At 45.3% G+C, this 20,746-nt stretch overlaps 1 protein-coding gene across 2 annotated transcripts in view; it reads right to left on the bottom strand.

The window, feature by feature from the left end:
• Nucleotides 1–20,746, bottom strand: part of UBE2V2 (ubiquitin conjugating enzyme E2 V2) — a 49,886-nt gene that overhangs the window by 14,311 nt on the left and 14,829 nt on the right. For both annotated transcript variants that reach the window (XM_030553064.1, XM_030553065.1), the window contains exon 3: nt 4,471–4,596. In XM_030553064.1, coding sequence (XP_030408924.1) covers nt 4,471–4,596 — 126 coding nt within the window. The remainder of the gene's footprint in view (nt 1–4,470; nt 4,597–20,746) is intronic.

Genomic DNA, 20,746 nt, shown 5'->3' with positions numbered 1-20,746 from the left:
TCTATGGTACAACCACACTTTGAATACTACGTGTAGTTCTGGTCACCCCATCTCAAAAACAGATATATTAAAATGGAAAAAAAGGTACAGGCAAGGGCAACAAAAATTATTAGGAGCATGAAACAACTTCCATATGAGATTAAAAAAATTGGGGCTGTTCAGCTAGCAAAAGAGATGACTAAGTGGAGCTGTGAGCAAGATCTATGGTTTTCAACCTTTTTTTTCTGGCAACCCAGCTGAAGATTCTTGATGCCCGCGACCCAACGGAGCTGGGGATGAGGGTTTTGGAGCGTGGGAGGGACTCACAGCTGAGGCAGAGGGTTGGTGTGTGGGGGTGAGGGCTGCAGGGTGGGGCTAGGGATGAGGGTGTGGGCTGCTCTCAATCAGTGGAGCAGCTGGGGTGCTAAGGCAGGCTTCCTGCCTGTCCTGGCACTGTGGACCGTGCTGTGCCCTGGAAGCGGCCTGCAGCAGGTCCAGCTCCTAGGCAGAGGCGCGCGCAAGTGGTTCCGCCCAGCTCTCACCCACAGGCACCACCTCTCCCAGCTCCCAGTGGCCAGTTCCCAGTCAATGGGAGTGTGGAGCCAGTGCTTGGGGTGGGGGGGCAACGTGCAGAGCACCATGGCCCTCCTGCCTAGGAGCCGGACCTGCTGCTGGCCACTTCCAGGATGTACCACAGTGTCAGAACATGTAGGGACTAGTCTGCCTTAGCCAGGCAGCACTGCTGACAGGACTTTTAATGGCCCGGTCAGCGGTGCTGACCAGAGCTGCCGCGACCCAGTGCTTTACATTCCGCGACCCTGCAGTTTGAAAATCACTGGTCTATAACATCACGAATGGTGTGGAGAAAGTGAATAAGGAAGTGTTTACTTCTTCACATAATACAAGAATCAAAGGGTCACCCCATGAAATTAAAAGGCAACAAAAGGAGATACTTCTTCACACAACACACACTGTCAACCTGTGGAACTTGTCAGGGGATATTGTGAAGGCCAAAAGTATAACTGGGTTCAAAAAAGAGAATCAGGTAAATTCATGGAAGACAGCCATTGATGGACCTATTAGCCACTCAATGCTCTGGGAGTTGCTAAACCTCTGAGGCCAGGAGCTGGGATTGGCTAATAGGGGATGGATCATTCAATAATTGCCCTGTTCCGTTCATTCCCTCTAAAGCATGTGGCAGAAGCCACAGTTGGAAGACTGGATATGGGCTAGACAAACCACTGGTCTGACCCAGTACTGACATTCTTACGTAAGGAAAATCTCTAGTCCCCAAATGGACTATTAGAGAGAGTACTTGTGGCACCTTAGAGACTAAATTTATTTGGGCATAAACTTTCTTGGGTTAAAACTCACTACATCAGATGCATGCAATGGAAAGTACAGTAGGAAGATAGATATACACAGAGAACATGAAAAAATGGGGGTTTGCCATACCAACTCTAACGAGACTACTCAATTAAGGTGGCTATTATCAGCAGGAGGGAAAAAAAAACTTCTGTAGTGATAATCCGGATCGCCCATTTCAAACAGTTGACAAGACGGTGTGAGTAACAGTAGGGGAAAAATTAGCATGGGCAAATAGTTCTTAGTTTGTGTAATAACACATCCACTCCCAGTCTTTATTTAAGCCTAATTTAATGGTGTCCAGTTTGCAAATTAATTCCAGTTCTACAGTTTCTCGTTGGAGTCTGTTTTTGAAGTTTTTTTGTTGACGAATTGCGACTTCTAGGTCTGTAACTGAATGTGCAGGGAGGTTGAAATGTTCTCTGACTGGTTTTTGAACGTTATAATTCTTGATGTCTGATTTCTGTCCATTTATTCTTTTGTGTAGTGACTGTCCAGCCTCGCCAATGTACATGGCAGAGGGGCACTGCTGGCACATAATGGCACACATCACACTGGTAGATGTGCAGGTGGACGAGCCCCTGATGGTGTGGCTGATGTGATTAAGTCCTATGATGGTGTCACTTGAATAGATACGTGGACAGAGTTGGCAATGGGCTTTGTTGCAAAGATAAGTTCCTGGGTTAGTGTTTTGGTTGTATGGTGTGTGGTTGCTGGTGAGTGAGTATTTGCTTCAGGTTGAGGGGCTGTCTGTAAGTAAGGACTGGCCTGTCTCCCAAGATCTGTGAGAGTGAGGGATCATCTTTCAGGATAGGTTGTAGATCCTTGATGATGCGCTGGAGAGGTTTTAGTTGGGGGCTGAAGGTGACAGCTAGTGGCTGTTTGTTACTTTCTTTGTTGGGTCTGTCCTGTAGTAGGTGACTTCTGGGAACTCTTCTGGCTTTGTCAATCTGTTTCTTCACTTCCGCAGGTGAGTACTGTAGTTTTAAGAACACTTGATAGAGATCTTGTAGGTGTTTGTCTCTGTCTGAGGGATTGGAGCAAATGAGATTGTATCTTAGAGCTTGGCTGTAGACAATGGATCGTGTGATGTGATCTGGATGAAAGCTGGAGACATGTAGGTAAGTATAGTGGTCAGTAGGTTTCCGGTATAGGGTGGTGTTTATGTGACCATTATTTGTTAGTGTCCAGGAAGTGGCTCTCGTGTGGACTGGTCCAGGCGGAGGCTGATGGTGGGATGGAAACTGTTGAAATCATGCTGGAATTCCTCAAGGGCTTCTTTCCCATAGGTCCAAATGATGACGATGTCATCAATGTAGTACAAGTAGAGTAGGAGTGTTAGGGGGCCAGAGCTGAGGAAGCGTTGTTCTAAGTCAGCCATTAAAATGTTGGCATACTGTGGGGCCATGCGGGTACCCATAGCAGTGCCGCTGACTTGAAGGTATACATTGTCCCCAAATGTGAAACAATTGTGGGTGAGGACAAAGTCACAAAGTTCAGCCACCAGGTTTGCCGTGACGTTATCAGGGATACTATTCCTGATGGCTTGTAGTCCATCTTTGTGTGGAAATTAAATTGGGCTTGAATAAAGACTGGGAGTGGATACACAAAAACTATTTTCCCATGCTAATTTTTCCCCTACTGTTATTCTCACCTTCTTGTCAACTGTTTGAAATGGGCCATCCTGATTATCACTACAAACACTTTTTTTTCCTCCTGCTGATAATAGCCCACCTTAATTGAGTAGTCTCGTTCGAGTTAGTATGGCAACCCTCATATTTTCATGTTCTCTGTGTATATATATATTTCTACTGTATTTTCCACTGCATGCATCTGATGAAGTGGGTTTTAGCCCACAAAAGCTTATGCCCAAATAAATTTGTTAGTCTCTAAAGTGCCACACGTACTCCTCATTATTTTTGCTGATACAGACTAACACGGCAACCACTCTGAAACCTATTAGAGATGAGTTACTATGCCTGAAAAAGTGACATTCAGGCAGGGAAACCTTCAAGCTTGCTAGTGGATTCTATAGTCTACTATTTACAGTCCCACATAGGCACTGCAGCAATTTTGCAGTTCACCAGGAAGACCTCTTAATTTTGTTGTTGTCTGTAATTTTGTTCAACAAAAACAGTTGAGTTTACTAAACTCAGCTCCTACTTAGGCACTGGCCCTGTATAGGCAAGTCATATTGACATCAGTGGGCAATGCAATGGTATTGGGAACTATCAATGCTAATCCAGTTGCAGGAGTGCTGTCTTCGTTTGTATAAACACAGATTACCACTACTCTGTGACCAAGGACAATAAAAGGACGCTGTCAACAAAGAGAAAACACATTCTTCTATATGAAATATTTTCTCCTACAAATAACACCTATGATAGAAACAAGAAAAAAAATACTATTATTTTTTTTTTTTTTTTTTACTCTGATAGTACTTTGTATAGTCAGTTTCAAGGTTTCTCCTGGATTATTAATTTGTCAATGGGATTGCGTTGGTCTTTCCCAAACCACTTCACTTGTAACCCATGCACATTTGATATGGAATTTATTGAGAGGCCCCCAATTTTCAAAACAAAACTGCATGTTAAGTTTGGAACTTCATCTGGAGTCTCTTACCTAGCAAATAAGAACATATTTAAAGACTGCAATTTCACTTTCATTCTCAGTACTCCCCAAATTTAAAATGTCAAGAGTAACAAAAAGTAATTTATAAATAATGACTTGCATTAGCTGAAAGCAATAGCCAAAACTGTTCAGAGAGGTTTAAATGATCCTTAGTGGTTAAGTAAGGTAGATATCCAAAGTCTTGAGCAGTACAGCATTCCGTATTCTTAGGTAAACGCAAGCTTCACTGAAGAAGAATTCTGTAAAGGAGCTGCTTAAAACACAAAGCTGTTTTACTCAACTTAAAAAGAAAAGCTTCAATTTACACCTGTACATTGTTTGCAAGCCAAATAATCACAAAATTAAATTATTCGTTTAAACAAATAATCGTTTATAATGTACCATTTAACTATGAAGGCTCTTTCCCACTCACCCATAATGCTCAATGGAATTTTTACTATAAATAATTGCAAAGTACAGAATAACAAGAAGGTTGGTTTTACCATGTGAACTTACCATTCCATTGGAATTATTTATTCCATTCATATTAATTTTAGTTACAAATCTAACTGTTGGAGGTGCTTCTGGGTATTTAGGTCCACACTCTACTTTCAGACTGTATATTCTGTTTTCATAGTTTGTCTAAAAAGAAAAAACAAAAAGATTAATGCATCTTACTGAAAGTTGTTATTTTAAAAGTACTTTAGAGAAACACAAACATAGCTAAGCTGGTTTAGGGAGAGGGAGTATGTAATGGGATGATTTTAACTCCGTTTTTATTATTTTACAATTGATGCCTTTGCTTACTTTTCGACACATCAATGCCTCAGTTATCTTGATTAGCTGATCAATGTGCTAAAAAGGCACCTATTATAGTATCACAAGCACCACATACAAAAGAAACAAAACAAAAAAGACATAAAAAACCTTATATAGAGAAAAGCTTCCTCCCCACCCCTGAACTCTGGCACAAGGGCAAACCTAAACCATCAGGCAAACCACCCCTACCAAAAGGTAAATCCTCTAAGGCAGCAAAGATCAGGACAGGGGAAGAGATAGATGAAAATAAAACAAAAGGAGAAAAGACTAGAAACAGTCAAGAACAAAGACCAAAATAAATGGAACTTACAACAAATCCTGTAGAAGCAGTTAAGTAGTAACTATAGTAGAACAACTCCAGAAACAAATTCCACAATTTATGGCTTATGAGCAAGAAAGCTCTGCCTGAACACAGAAAAAAGAAAACCAATCCAACTGCCAAAGAGGACATGATCAAGTACTCAGGGCTAGATTATGAAAGGATTTATATGCTATGACATTCAGTTGTGCCTCACTCTGGCAACCAACTCTCCCTTTTTCCTCTACACAGGAGCAATCATGGAAGCAGCTACTTTCTGTAAAAACTAATTACCTACTGTAGTTCTTCGACATGTCCTGCATATGTCCATTCCATATGTTCGCACCTTGCAGTTGGTCTGAGAACTTTTCCCCTCAGCGGTACCCGTCGGGGCAGCTCAAGCACCCTCTGTTACCACGTCACTGCATGCTCATATAAGAGGAGCCACCCCCAACCCTCCTCAGTTCCTGTGTACCAGGTAGACTCTGAGGAGGAGGTCCATTCCACAACCTGTCATTGTCATGTGCAACACATCTCCAAGAACATCAGTTACAGAAAGATAGGTAACAGTTTTTAAATTTGAGTGCTTGTACATGTCCATTCAACTGTAGGTGACTCACAAGCAGACAAACATGGAGGTGGGCTCAGAATCTACCTGAAGAGTGATTATGGGACAACTCGCCTGAAATTAGCATTGGCCCTGGACTGAAAGGAAATGGCATAATGAGAAGAAAGAAGTATGGACTGATGACCAGGACAGTGCTTTACAAATGACTATGATCATCAATTGTGCCAAGAAAGCCACTGAAGTTGCCTGTGCTCCAGTAGAATGCACCAATACTCTAAATGGGGCGGGGGAGGGGGACTATATTAGCCAACTGGTAGCATAAACAAATGCACAAGGAGATCAAAGATGAGATTCTCTGAGTGGAAACTGGTTGGCCCTTAGCCCTGTCCATAACTGCAACAAACACTGTGTGGAAGATCTATAGGACTTAGTACACAAGGTAGAAAGCTAAAGCCCCTCACATCCAATGAAGTCTCCTCTCACCTCTATGCACACAAGGTTTCGGGAAGAATGCTGACAAACAGATTTCCTAGTTCACACGAAAATTAGAGACTACCTTTGCAAGAAATTTTGGGTGAAGGCAGATAAATTTTATCCTGATGACAGGAGGCTCTGACACTAGGGCTCTCAACTTGCCCATCCTTTTGCTGAGGAAACAACAACTAAAAATGCTACCTCTATGGAGAACTGGAGCAAAGAGCAAGTTGCAAGGGGTTCAAAAGGTGGTCCCATTAACTTTGCTAGGACGAAGTTCAAATCCCATGGAGGTATATGATTTTGTACATGTGAGTACAATCTGATCAAGCCCTTTAGGAAACTGGTAGTGATGGGTTTGGAGAAAAGGAATCTACTATCCACCGAGCTCTGGAAGGCTTAGATAGCTGCCAGATGGCAAACTTTGATGTTTTAGGTATAGAAGATAGTTAAGTACGAGGCTCAGAGGAACATGCTGGGGATATGCCTTTCTTCTGGGACCAAATGGAAAAGCGCTTCCATTTATACATGTTAAGTACCCCTATTTGAGAGGTTTCCACAATACAGAAGCACTTCCAGGACATCCTTAGATCAGGATCTTTCCAAAGGCATTAACCACTAACCATCCACACAATCTGGTGGAAGTCTCGCAGGTTGGGATGGCATATGTAATGGTGATCCTGAGAAAGCAAGTCTGGATCCAGCAGGACAGTGGAGGGTTGACTGACAAGGTCAGCAGGGTCAAATAACAGTGTTGACAAGCCAGTGATATAAGGGTGAGATGAGCATGGTCCTGTTTGACTTTGAACAAGACCCTGGGCAACAAGGGAATTGGAGAGAAGTCATACAGGAGGAGGTCCTTCCAGGGTAGCAGAAAAGCATCTGTCAACGAGCCTGGGCTGACAACTTCCCAGCAACAATAACGATGGCATTTTCTGTTGGACTTTGTTGCAAACAAGTCCACCTGGGGAATCCTCCAGAACTGGAAGATGGATCTGATTATGCTCGTGGTGATCGGAAAAGGTCCTGCTTAGTCGATATGCCAACATGTTCTGCTTCCCTCGAAGGTAATCAACCCTGAGATTAATTGAATTGGTTATGCAAGAATCCCAGAGACAATCTGCCTCCTGGCATAGGGAGGAGTATAGTTTACGCAGCTCTGTTTATGCAAGACATTGTAGCAGAGCTGTCTGTTAGAATTAACAAGTTCTTCCCTGCTGTATGTAGGAGGAAAGCTTAACAGGCTAGTTGTACAGCTCTTAACTCCCAGACATTTATATGAGCCATTAGATCCTGAGGCAACCAGAGACTTTGATGCTGCAGGGACTCCATATGGGTCCCCAAACCCAGGGCTGATTGTGTCTGTGATTAAAGTGAGGTTTAAGTGGTAGCCATGGGATAAAGGCCCTGTGACGATGTGGTTCTGGCGGGACCCACCTGAGAGTGCCAATTCAGGACCAATTGCTCAAACAGGGCAGTCACAGCCCTAGGCTGGGGTTTTTCCACCTCTAAGGCAAACCAAACCAGCCAGACAAAAAGGACTTTGGTTTCACCCCACTGGCTAACCACAAGTCACACAAGCAATTTCCTTAGACACTCCAGTCTCCCAGTATCACCACCAGTGCCACACGTCCTGGGGATGAATGGTTATGAAAACCAACACCCCGGTAAAAGAAAAAGGTTCTCTCGATCCCAAAGGACCAAGCCCCAGACCCAGGTCAATATACACATTAGATCTTACCCACAAATCACGCTGTTGCCAATCCTTTAGAATCTAAAATCTAAAGGTTTATTCATAAAGGGAAAAAGATAGAGATGAGAGCTAGAATTGGTTAAATGGAATCAATTACATACAGTAATGGCAAAGTTCTTAGTTCAGGCTTGTAGCAGTGATGGAGTAAACTGCAGGTTCAAATCAAGTCTCTGGAGAACATCCCCCGCTGGGATGGGTCGTTCAGTCCTTTGTGCAGAGCTTCTGTTTGTAGCAAAGTCCCTCCAGAGGTAAGAAGCAGGATTGAAGACAAAATGGAGATGAGGCCTCCGCCTTATATAGGCTTTTCCAGGTGTAAGAACACTCCTTTGTTCCTGCTGTGGAAAGTTACAGCAAAATGGAGTTTGCAGTCACATGGGCCAGTTTCTGCAAACCCTGCTGAGTCACAGGGCGTAACTGCCTTCTCTCGATGGGACAATTGTGTAGGTGATGGTCCTTAATGGGCCATCAAGCAGGCTAAACAGAGCTGACACCAGCTTGTCTGGGATCTTTCCCAGTAACACAGCACAAGTTTGAAATATAGACAGCATACAGCCAATATTCATAACTTCAACTTCCAAAATGATACAGACAGCATAATCATAACCAGTAATCCATAACCTGGTCTTAGACACCTTATATGACCCCCTTTACCTAGGATTTGGTGCCACTACAGGACCTTGGTTGCAACCCATGTTCTATATGGTCCCAGTTTATATCAATAACGTCACAGGCCCCCACCCTCAGACTTTCAGAAGTCCATCCACCAATCCAAAAAATGACAAAACTGACATTGGCACTCAAACCACATTGCCCAAATGACGACGACTTGGGGCATATACCAAAACTTGCCATGCCTTGGCAAGTTGAACCACATATGTACACACTGCCATGTAACTCACAAGGCTGAGGCAGCTGCACGCTGTGGTGATAGCTTTCAGCTGCAGCACCAAGCCCCACAGTGCTTCGAACCAGGATTATGGCAGCAAGGACATGGCCTTTGCAGAGTCTAAGAGCTCCAATAAACTCTTTTCTCTGTACAAGTTTTAGAATTGGTTTGTCCCAATTTACTAGGAGCCCCAGTGCATTGAATGTGGGCAGGACTGTAGATATACTAGATAACACCTGAGCCTTGTACTGACCTCTGATCAACCAGCTGTCCACGTAAGGGAACATGTGGACTCCTGATTTTCATATATTTGCTGCTGCCGTTGCCATACATTTTATTAACATCCAAGGAAAGACAGATCAAATGAGAGCACTGAACTGATAATAGGCCCTATTTACCACAAAACTGAGAAACAGCCAATGGTTGTGTCATACTACGACATGGAAGTAAGTGTCCTTGAAGTCAAGGGCAGCATAGCAGTCCCTCTGTTCCAGGGAGGGAATAATCAAGACTAGAGTAACCATGCAGAATTTTATTTTGTTCAGCTCTCTTAGATCTACAATATGCCTGAGACCTCCCCTTGCTTTGGGGATCAGAAAGTAGTGGGAATAGACACTTTTCTCCCTAAGGCACAATGGGACTTCCTCTATGGCTTTTACCTGAAGTAGAGATTGGACCTCCTGCTGAAGGACAATTCTGTGAGAATTGTCCCTGAAGAAGGATGGGGAAAGGGGAGGGGAAAGAGTGGTAGAAATGAACTAGAGGCCATATCCTAGTTCCACTGTGCTCAAAACCCACCAATCCAATGTTAAATGCTTGGGCCCACACAGGAAGTGCAATAAGCAATCTGTAAACACAAGGTGGGAAACAGATGGAACTACAGTAACTGATACATTGCCCTTGAGTAACACATCAAAATGTCTGTTTGGACGAGGCGGCTGGATGGGATGAACCAGCTGATGCTAAAGAGGAGGGCAGAGGATGTCGTCCCCCATAACTCCTTCCCTTTCTCCTCAGTGGATTTTGAAACCAGGGAAGAAAGTCCTGGTATCTGTATGGATGTTGAGGATGGAACTGCTTCCTCTTTGTTGCTGGAGTACAGATTCCAAGAGACTGTAATGTCGCCCAGAATCTTTTAGGCTATGGAGCCTACTGTCCATCTTATCCAAAAACACAGAGGGACCTTCAAAAGGGAAGTCCTAGATGGTCTGCTGGACTTCTTGGGGAAGCCCAGATGACTGTAACTGTCCTGGAGAGCAGTTATGGCAACCAGTTTGCCCTCATCCACCATTACTGCAAACTTCTGCCTACAGTCCTCTGGTAGCTTGCCTTTAAATTTTACAACGTTCTCCCAGAAGGTAAAGTCATAGTGGCTCAGGAGTGCCTATTACTTCATAATCCTAAACTGCAGACTTCCTGCAGAATAAAGTTTGCATCCAAAAAAGTCTAGCCTCTTTGCCTTTCAGCATTGATGCTTGGTGTCCTTTATCTTTCCCATTTGTTAGCAGCCGCCACCATCAAAGACGCTGGAGGAGAGTACAAATATTCTAGATCCCTTAGAGGGGATGTAGTATCTCCTTTCAGCTCACTTTGCTATGGGAGATAAGGAAGATGGTGTCTGCCACAACCCCTTGACCCAGCTCCATAATGGCTTTGTTAATCAGCAGAGCCACCCTGGCAGAGGCTACCGATATCTGATTGTTCACCAACTCATGGACACACCTCCTCTGCCTGAATGTCAAGAACAGAGACCACCCTTCTCAATAGATCTTGATGAGCCCTGTGGCCCTCTGACAGTGGTGAATCACTTGCTGCCACAATAGCCTCACCTGGTGATGATGAAGAGGACACCACATGATTCCAAGGTGGTAGCTGCTCCATGACTTGTGATGGGGAAGCTGTTGGAGAAACTTCTGGCTGCAGATCTCGGTACTGAATACCAGAGAATGATGCCCCCATAGCAATCTTAATGCCAAAGAACAAGATGGTTGCAAAGATGGCCTAACAGGAGAAGGGACACCCCATGGTGTCCAGAACGACCACTGATACTGGCTTCAGACCCAACTTAAACTAGGCAATTGCCCCTTAGAATGCAGAGACTAGTGCTGTGACTGTAGCATGACCCTTGGTTCCCAAGTCTCTGCTGGAGGATATGCCTACTATCTTGTATGGGACACAGATGAATGCACTTCTGAGTTCAAAGAGGAAGAATCTGAAACATCTGTGCCAGCCACATATTCACACTCTACACACTATTTTAATAAGCTTTGTACAAAGCATGCAAAGCATTGTGAGGTATCATTTGAAGATTCATAATTTGCTTGTTGTTATTGTCCTGGTAACATGCATGGCAATATTGTATGTGAAATTATAAGATATCCCTGTATGATGTTATTAACACACGTTCCAAACCCCACAGCCCTGCCCAAACTGAGACTGGTAAACAGGTCCATTCTAAACAAAGGCATGTGTGCTCTGCTTCATTTGCATTTAAGCAGTAAACAGAGTCATCAAGCAGGAAGGGAAACAAATAAAGCTCCAAAACAGGTGAGAAAAAGCCAGCAGTAAACATCCTTCCACATAGACTCTCTGTCTCCTGATACCCAGCTGGAAATGTTTTTCAAGCAAGGGACAAACTATAAAAAGGAGGGACAAACAACCCAGGGCACTCCTATGTCTCCCTGCCCATTGCATTCACTGCACCTGAAGCAACAAAGGAAGCATTCATTGGACTCGGGGTTGAAGGGGAGGGAGAGATCCTGACACCTGTCTGGAATGGTCTAGATCAAGGGTTGCCAACCTGTGACTCCGGAGCCACATGCAGCTCAGAAGTTAATATGCGGCTCCCTGTATAGGCTCTGACTCTGGGGCTGGAGCTACAGGCACCAACTTTCCAATGTTCCAGGGGGTGCTAAATGCTCAGACCCTGGCTCTGCCACAAGCCCCGCTCCTGCCCCTTCTCTGAACCTGCCATGACTTCACTCCTCCCCTGAGCCTCCTGTGCACCATGAAACAGCTGATCAGCAGGTGTGTGGAGGAAGGGTGAGGCACTGATCAGGCAGGTGTGTTGGAAGTGGGGGTGGGGAGCTGATGACCTATTACTGTGGCTTTTTGGCAATGTACATTGGTAAATTCTGACACCTTCTTAGGCTCAGGTTGGCCACCCCTTGTGTAGTTATTACTTAGTTCTGCGCTGAGTGCAGAGGACTGCACTAGATGATGTATTGAGGTTCCTTCCAGTCCTACACTACTATGAGTCTATGACCTAAGAAGTATCAGAGGGGTAGCCGTGTTAGTCTGGATCTGTAAAAGCAGCAAAGAATCCTGTGGCACCTTATAGACTAACAGAGGTTTTGGAGCATGAGCTTTCGTAGGTGAATACCTACTTCGTCAGATGCATATAGTGGAAATTTCCAGGGGCAGGTATATATATGCAGGCAAGCTAGTAGAAGTTTGACCTAAGAAGTTTGGTCAGCAAGACTGCTGAAAGCATATGGTGAGAAAATTGTGCTTTGAATTTAACATAGTTTGTTAAATTAGGCACCAATAATGTTTTATCTTAATTTTTTTGCAACCATTTCTGACTTTTAAGCCTCATTACTTACAGACGCTTAAAATCTGTCTCATAGTTAATAAACTTGCTTTATCTAATCAGTGCGTTTAAACGGAGGTGTCTAGGCAACTCCATTTCGCGTAGTCACAAGCTGTGTGCATATTATTCTCTTAAAGGAACAACAGACTTAATATAACTTGTGTTGTCCAGGATAGGGCTAGTCAGTACAGGACATACATTTCTGGGGGCAAATCTAAGACAGTGTGTGTGTTAGGGTCACCCTACAGTATAACCAAGGCTGGTGAGAGCCAGAGTGTAACCCAAGTTGGCTGGCAGGCTGCAGTTATGCACAGACACTGAGGGTGTGGCTTACATGCTGGAAGGCTGTTTCTGAGCAGCCCAGGTTGGTGCTACTTACAAGGCACTGTAAGGCACCCAAGGTTGCAGGGCAGGGGTGACACAGCTGCTCATTAGACTGGAGTGTACCCTGGTATGTCACAATGTTCGACATCATGGGGTGAGCAGAACAAGTTGGGACTGGGGCTTGGTAACCTGAGCCAGGGGATTGCGATACCAGGGATATCATTGGAGCCTTGCCCTTTGACTGCACCAGCCTTTCCAGTAACATGGAAGGTAACAGTACCATGAGTTCCTCACATGGAGAGGTTGGCATGGCAGGCATAGGTACTGACTGTAAACTTTCTTGCACTTCTGGGGATACTGCTACAGGGAGGCTAAGCAGATCCCTTGCAGTTGCATACACCTCCAGGGTGGTTGGAAGCAGCAATGACTGATGGTTCTGCACCAGAGATCTTTTGGGAGAAGCCTTTGATGGCCCTGGTGCAGGCTCTGAAGATTGTGATTCCTTCTTCTTAGTTGAAGTATGCTCCAGTGAGAGAGACTCCCTCAAATATCTTTGAGGGTATGTCTACCTTGCAATGAAAAACCTGTGTCTGGCCCATGCCAGCTGACTTGGGCATACAGGACTCAGGCTAAGGGGCTATTTAATTCTGATGTAGGCGTTTGGGCTTGGGCTGGAGCCTGAACTCTGAGACCTTCCCATCTTGCAGGGTCCTAGAGTCTGGACTCCAAGTAATGGCATGTGGCAACTGAGGGTGCTTGAGCCATCTCGATGGAGAAATTTTTCCCTCAGTGGTACCCAACAACTATGCATGAGATGTGCACACGCCTACAAAGGAATGAAAACGTGCAAGAATTCAAAGAAAAACTGTTGGAGACTAGCAATGTCAAGAGAAGCCCAGTTTGAAGTTTATTACAGCAGACTAGCATAGACACGATCAAAGCATGGAGGATTGTGGTCAGTTCTACAATAACTGAATTTTCTGAATAATCTACAGCTATAGATGACAATGGCCATTCAAGGCCACTGACATACAGGCCTCCATCCTGACAAAGCAGGTCAGGATCAACCCAAGTTCCATACATGTCTCACCAGTGCATATAACATACACAGACTCATAGACTTAAGGTCAGAAGGGACCATTATGATCCTCTAGTCCGACCTCCGGCACAATGCAGGCCACAGAATCTCACCCACCTACTCCTGTAACAAACCCCTAACCTATGTCTGAGTTATTGAAATTGTGGTTTAAAGACCTCAAGGTGCAGAGACTCCTCCAGCAAGTGACCCGTGCCCCACGCTGCAGAAGAAGGCGAAAAACCCAAAATGGCAACATGCTCCTCAAAACTCTTTCCCCTAGCTACAAAGAACTACGCTTAACCTTGTATGTCACAGTTAGCTGTCACTCTCCCCGAGTAAAAATTTCAGCTAATTAGTCCAGTGATCAAGAAACTGTCCACAATCAGGCCAATTAATAGACACAGTAAGGATTATAGCGATGACATCACAATCCATATCATCAGATTATCTCCCCTGAGAGGGTTCTATATACACAAAGCAGCAAAAGGGACAGAATGAAACAGTGGGAAAGATATCTGGCTGACTACAGGACAGTGCTCATAACCACCCTCTAATTCCTCCCTTCTAGGAAAGGGCATCCAGATCCTTCCTTAAGGGATCACAGCTTTATCATTAGCACCTGAAAGTTAATAGTGTGAAAGACTGCTAAAAGATCTGAGTGTCATCAGGAACATTTTTTTTATTATTCAGTGCCAAGAGTAGATTTTCAACTGCATTAATCAGGGCAGTCTTGATATGTAGACAATCTAAAAATTCCATTAAGATGAGAAAACCTTGAAGCTGTACAGTCATGATGTTTTCCAATTTTCTTCCCTGAAAGAGGGAGTTCTAAACAGATTCAAACACCACTGAAATTGATTAGTAGTTTTGGCTTGTGGCTACAATTCCTAAAATTTAGGACAATCTAAGATTATTTATAGAGAAAACAAGGATACTCCAGAAATCTGAGGGCCTAAAGAAATGAGGCAAGTGATTGCTACAGATTTAGGTTTAATCAGTTGCTCTTGTGGTGAAAAAAGGCACACAACAGAATATAAAACTAGTTGTTTAAAAAGACAAACAGATCAATCCATCATCCCACTGGGAACTGGGATCAGCAGCAGTATAGATGGGACAGAGCTTATTTATAATTGCATAGAACCAGTGGATATGCATGGAATACCAATCCCAGCTCCAAATGATCTCAGGACTTCCTTGTGAAATGACTATCCCTCCATGTTCCTATTCACTGGTCAACAACCTTTTGTTCAGTGGCCATGCTGCCATTGTTTCCTTACTCTGCAGCTGATACCTTCATCTTCAAAACAGAGAGGCTCTTAATGCTCTGAGCAACATTAGCAATTTCCTGTTTTCTGCCAGAAGCTACACATTGCCTACAGTAGCTCTTCTCTGATTCTATTACCTCCAGGTGTCTGTACCCACTGAAATTGCATATGGAGTTGTTTGTGCTAATGTGCTGCAGCTAGCTTGAGTGTCACGTAAAGAATGATTACGTGCAGCTGCTTTCCACATTCCACAGTCACATATGGCTGCTATGTGTGCAGATTTGTGTCCTTCCGCACTGGACAGCACAGGAAGGCACAGTACCACTTTGATCCCCAGTTTCCACTTGATGGAAAATAAGACTGCTTATATATTAGTTTCACACAATTGGGAAATAAAGTAATTCCCCACTTAATGTCCCCTTGCTTAACATTGTTTCGATCTTACATCCCTGCTCCTCTACAGAACATGCTCCGTTTAAAGCTGTGCAATGCTCCGCTATAACGTTGTTTGGCTGCCTGCTTTGTCCACAGCTGACAGCACCCTATCAGCTCCCCTACCCGCCTCCCCCAGAGCCTCCCGCCCGCAGACCCCGTGGATCAGCGCTTTCCCCCTGCTGCCCCTACCTCCTGCCTGCAGCAATCAGATGGCTTGCGGCATTCAGGAGGCAGGAGAGAAGAGCAAGGACTTGGAGTGCAGGCTCCCCATCCCTCAACGGCGCAAGCCAATTGATTGCCGCGGGCAGGAGGCAGGGGAGAGAGGAGGTAACCTGCACACCATGCCCTCGCTCCTCCCCACGGCAATCAGCTGGCTTGTGGCATGTTCAGGAGGCAGGAGTGAGGGTGCGGCGTGCAGGTTCCCCCCTCCCTCCCCTGCCTCCTGCCCACAGCAATCAGATGGCTTATGGCATTTAGGAGGCAGGCGGAGCCTGCACACTGTGTCCTCGCTCCTCTCCCCTCCTCCCTGAATGCCACAAACCAGCTGATTGGTGTGGGCAGAAGGCAGGGGAGGGAAGGGCGAGGAACGAAGATGTGGCATGTGGAGTAAAGGGGGAGAAGAAGTGGGTTAAGGGTGGGGGTTTGGGGGAAGGGGTGGAGTGGGCAGGCTGACTGAGGATTGAGCCCCCACCCCTGGTGCTTGCAGAGTAGGGAAAGCTACCACTGCTGCTGCTCAGTGTGCTTCTCCTAGCCTACAGCACCTTCAGCCCCCTGGCCTGCCTCATTGTCTCCAGTACCAGTGGGCTATGCCTATGTGGGGTAAGGCAGGGGCACCTCCCAATTATAGTACTGTACTGTATGTACAGTATCTTTGTAAACACACAGCACATGCACACTACCCCCTGCTCCACTCCCACCAATTCACTGTTGCTTTATGGCCCAACGGCCCTGCTTGGGAATAGGGCTCTACACCAAGAGCTTGCGAGGCCATCAGATGCCTGCAAAGCGGCTGCGGGTAGTGCATAGCAGAGACCCTGCCTTGCTACAGGATAAACTATGTTTGATCTGCTTCCCCCCCTTCGCTGGAGGGAGGTAAGAACACAGGGGGTAGCAGCCTGCCCAAAGTAAGTTACAAGAATAGAGTTCCAGCACCTGCTTTGTTGTAGCAAGGGGGAGGAGCGGCATAGAGATACACAGAACCTGGCCCTACTCCTATGAAGGTAGGAAATCCACAGGAGCTTTGCCATTCTCTTTAATGCCAGCTACATCTCTCTGCCCCTGCAGCAAACATTATTTTCCTCCTCTTACTACACTGGCTGCAATGCTGCCCAGGTGTTGAGTGCATGGTTACTAGGGGAGCTACAGCAGGGCCATTTTTCCAGGGCACCCTGGAAGAGAGGCCTTTGGTCCTCCAGGAGAGCTCCTGTGAAAGTAAGAACCTGCAAGAAAGTAAGAACCTCCATAACTAGTCCTGGCCTAAACCCACAGGGCTTCCAGTAGGGGAGCAGATTACCATGGAGAATGACATAGGTTTTCCAAATTCTTTCCCTTGCAACAGCTGATTGATGCTGCATGACCCCGGCCAGTCCAGGCTTAAAGGAGTAAAGAGTAGCACATGCATGCACATCTGGAGAAGCATTACCCAGCACCATGAGTCAGAAACATCCAGCAAGCGATACTGGAGTGCCTAGCAGTAGCAGTACCACTAGCAGCAAGAAAACAGGAAAACCATTAGTGTGGGTATGAGACTAGACATTTTAAAGCGTTTTGATGCAAGAAAAGCATGCAGTAGACACTGGCATCACTCTAGGTCTTACTCCGACCACTGTGAGAACAATTTGGAATAATGCCGACAAGATCAGGGCGAGTGCTCAGTGTGTAACACTGCTTAGTGCTACTACAATAAGTCGATCAAAAAGCAGTTTGCTGGAAAACATGGAGCATCTTCTCTCACTGTGGATAAAGGACCAAAACCAGCGAAACATACTCTACATTTGCCAGTGATACAAGCTAAGGCAAAAAGTTTGTATGACCATTTGAAGAGAGACCAAGGTGAAGGATCACAGAGACTTTCACAGCAAGTCGGGGATGGTTTGATTGATTCAAGAGGTGCTTCCAACTGCATAACATCAAGATATCCAGTGAGGTGGCTAGTGCTGATACTGCAGCAGCTAAAAAATTCCTTGACTATCTCAAGAAAATAAATTGAGGAAGGTGGCTATTCCCCTAAATAAGTCTTCAATGTCAATGAAATGGGCCTGTACTGGAAGAGGATGCCTGAGCGGACTTACATTTCCTGAGAGGAGATGACAGCGCCCGGATTTAAAGCAGCTAAAGACTGTCTAATCTTGCTTCTAGGTAGTAATGCTGCCAGAGACATGAAGATGAAGCCACTGACATTGTACCAATCTGAAACACCACACGCTCTCAAGGGATTTTCATAGGACAACTTCCGGTCATTTGGAAATCCAATAAGAAGGCATGTATAACTGGAGCTATTTTTTCAGAATGGCTGACTCTCTATGCTGTCCCTGGATGGAAGGAATACTGTGCCAAGGAAAATCTTGATTTCAAGATTTTATTGCTTATTGATAATGCACCAGCTCATCCAATCAACCTGGACGACCTGTGTGAAAACATCAAAGTTGTCTTTCTGCCACCTAACACCACATCACTCATCCAACCCACGGGCCATCGCTGCATTTAAGGCATATTACTTACACCGTACTTTTGACTAGCTCAGAGGCACCAATGAGGAAGGCAAACCTACGATTTGGCTATTTTGGCGTGACTACAACATCTTGAAGTGCATCAATAACATTGGTGAGTCCTGCACTGAAGTTACTCAGGCATGCGTGAATGGTGTGTGGGGGAAGTTGTGGCCTGAATGTGCCAATGACTTAAAAGGACTTAAAGATGCTGTCCCCGCTATGAAGAAATTTATCCTTGGCTTGGCCAAGAAAGTAGGTTTTGATGAGATGGAAGAAGCCGACGTTACACAACTTCTGCAATCACACGGAAAAGAGCTAACGAATGAAGATCTGATGCAACTAGAGGTGACAAGACCAATGGAAGAAGAGGGCCAAGAAGTAGAAGAACCACCAACCCATTGAAATTTGACTGCCAAATGTCTTTCTGAAGCTTTCCAAATGATTGAAGCTGGCTTGCAAATCCTGAGATCCTGACAGAGAACAACTTCAAAGTGATCAGGGGAGTTGGTCATCTAATGACCTGCTATAAAGAAATTTACCAAGGAAAAAAAAGAAAGCAAAACAACAATTTCTAGATGCGTTTTTAAGAGTTCAGAAAGTTCAACAAGATCAGCAAGAGGAGCAGCCGGACAATCCACCCTCTTCCACTCTCTGATTCCACCACCTCAACCAAGCTTCATACTCAGCAATGATGACTGTAGTATTAAATTGCTTGTTTAAAATGGTTTAAAATGTATATAATGCCTTTTGTCTGGCAAAAAAAATTTCGTTGGAACCCAACCATAATTCTTATGGAGAAATTGGATTCGCTTAACATCACTTCACTTAAAGTCGCATTTTTCAGGAACATAAATACAATGTTAAGTGAGGAGTTACTGTAGATAGATTTAAACATCTCTAAGGATGTTCCGTATAATCTAAATATTTTTTGAAAAACCCTCTATTTAAGAGTATGGGACAAACAGCAATGGTGTGGGCCAGACATGCAGAAAAATGCTATGTGGGGAAACCAGTACAATTTTGATAATAACCTCAATCATGACCTGCAATAACCCTAGTATTAATGTTTCTATTTAATAGAGACTGCCAACCATCCAAAAGTTTTTAATATGGAATAGGCTAATACTAACTCCATGTTCCTTTATGACCCAAGTTATCAATAGTTCATTTTTTGGGCCATGGTATTAATCATCGCTGGAATCATAGCACTGAAAAGCTGGTTCCCAGTTTTCCCCAGTTCACGTGGGCACAGGGCAATGAAATTTGATGATCTTCCTCCCCAAACTTTCCTTTTGTTCCCAGTTGCTCACCCTCATCCTGAGCCCCTTAACCTTCCTCCAACTCCTAGCTTGGAGGACTGACCCCATCCTCCAAATTCTCACTCCTAGTAGGGTCCTACTATTTCCAACCCCCTGAGCTCATTTGATCCACCATCTCTCTTTGCCAATGCCCCCTAATAAAATACTGATGAAAAATAAAACCATAAAGTTTTAAATTAAGCAGAATTTGTACTTGCATCCCAACCCACATGGTCTTTCCTGCACTCTAACCTGCAACACCGAAAGGTTTGCTGGTTGTCTATCCTATGGCTCAAATTGAAGAAGGTAAGACTAGGCTGGTGACTTGGTACTTCTCTCCCACAAGACTGTCATCTTGTTTTCCAGAATCTCACTTTATTTAAAAAAAAAAAAAGATATTGATAGCCCTTATGATACTGAAGAAAACCTTCAAAATGTAAAGCCAGCACAAGCCACACAGTGACATCTGCCTAATTCCACACACACAACTTGAAAGTATAGCTCAAGGGTGTTACTCTCACCTTTATTTAAAAGAAGGGGTGTTAAATCAGATGCCCAGTGATGATCATTTAAATGTCTACATAAGGGATGAGCAAACTATGGCCCACAGGCCACATCCGGCCAGCAGGACCATCCTGCCCAGCCCCCGAGCTCCTGGCACAGAAGGCTCACCCCCGGCCCCTCCTTTGCTGTCCCCCCCTTCCCCGCAGTCTCAGCTCGCTCGCTCTGTGGCTGGCACAACGCTCTGGGTGGCGAGGCTGTGAACTCCTGGGACAGCACAGCTGCAGAGCCCAGCCTGACCCGGTGCTCTGTGCCGTGTGGTTGCGGCAGTGGCAGCATGGCCTGGCTCTAGCCGGCCGGCGCAGATGTAGCACCACTAGCGTTCCAGGCAGTGCGGTAAGGGGGCAGGTAGCAAGGAGGGTTGGATAGAGGGCAGGGGGATTCAGGGTGGGGAGCGGGGGTGTGGATAGGGGGTGGTGTGGTCAGGGGGGAAACAAGAGGTTGAATGGGGGCAGGGGTTCCAGGGGGCAGTCAGGGCAGGGGTTCCAGAGGCAGTCAGGTGACAGGGAGAAGGGATGGTTGGATGGGGCATGGGTCCCAGGGGGGCTATCAAGAATGAGAGGAGGGGTTGGATGGGGCAGCGGGTTCCAGGGGCAGTCAGGGGACAGGGAGCAGGGATGTGTGGATGGGGCAGGGGTCCCAGAGGGGCTGTCAGGGAACAGGCGGGTTGGATGGGGCAGGGGTCCCAGAGGGGCTGTCAGGGAACAGGCGGGTTGGATGGGGCAGGGGT

The sequence above is a fragment of the Gopherus evgoodei genome, chromosome 2 (genome assembly GCF_007399415.2).
Source record: "Gopherus evgoodei ecotype Sinaloan lineage chromosome 2, rGopEvg1_v1.p, whole genome shotgun sequence".
NCBI lineage: Eukaryota > Metazoa > Chordata > Testudines > Testudinidae > Gopherus > Gopherus evgoodei.
Note: the sequence above shows the minus strand (reverse complement) of the source record. Positions and strands in the feature narration are given on the sequence as shown.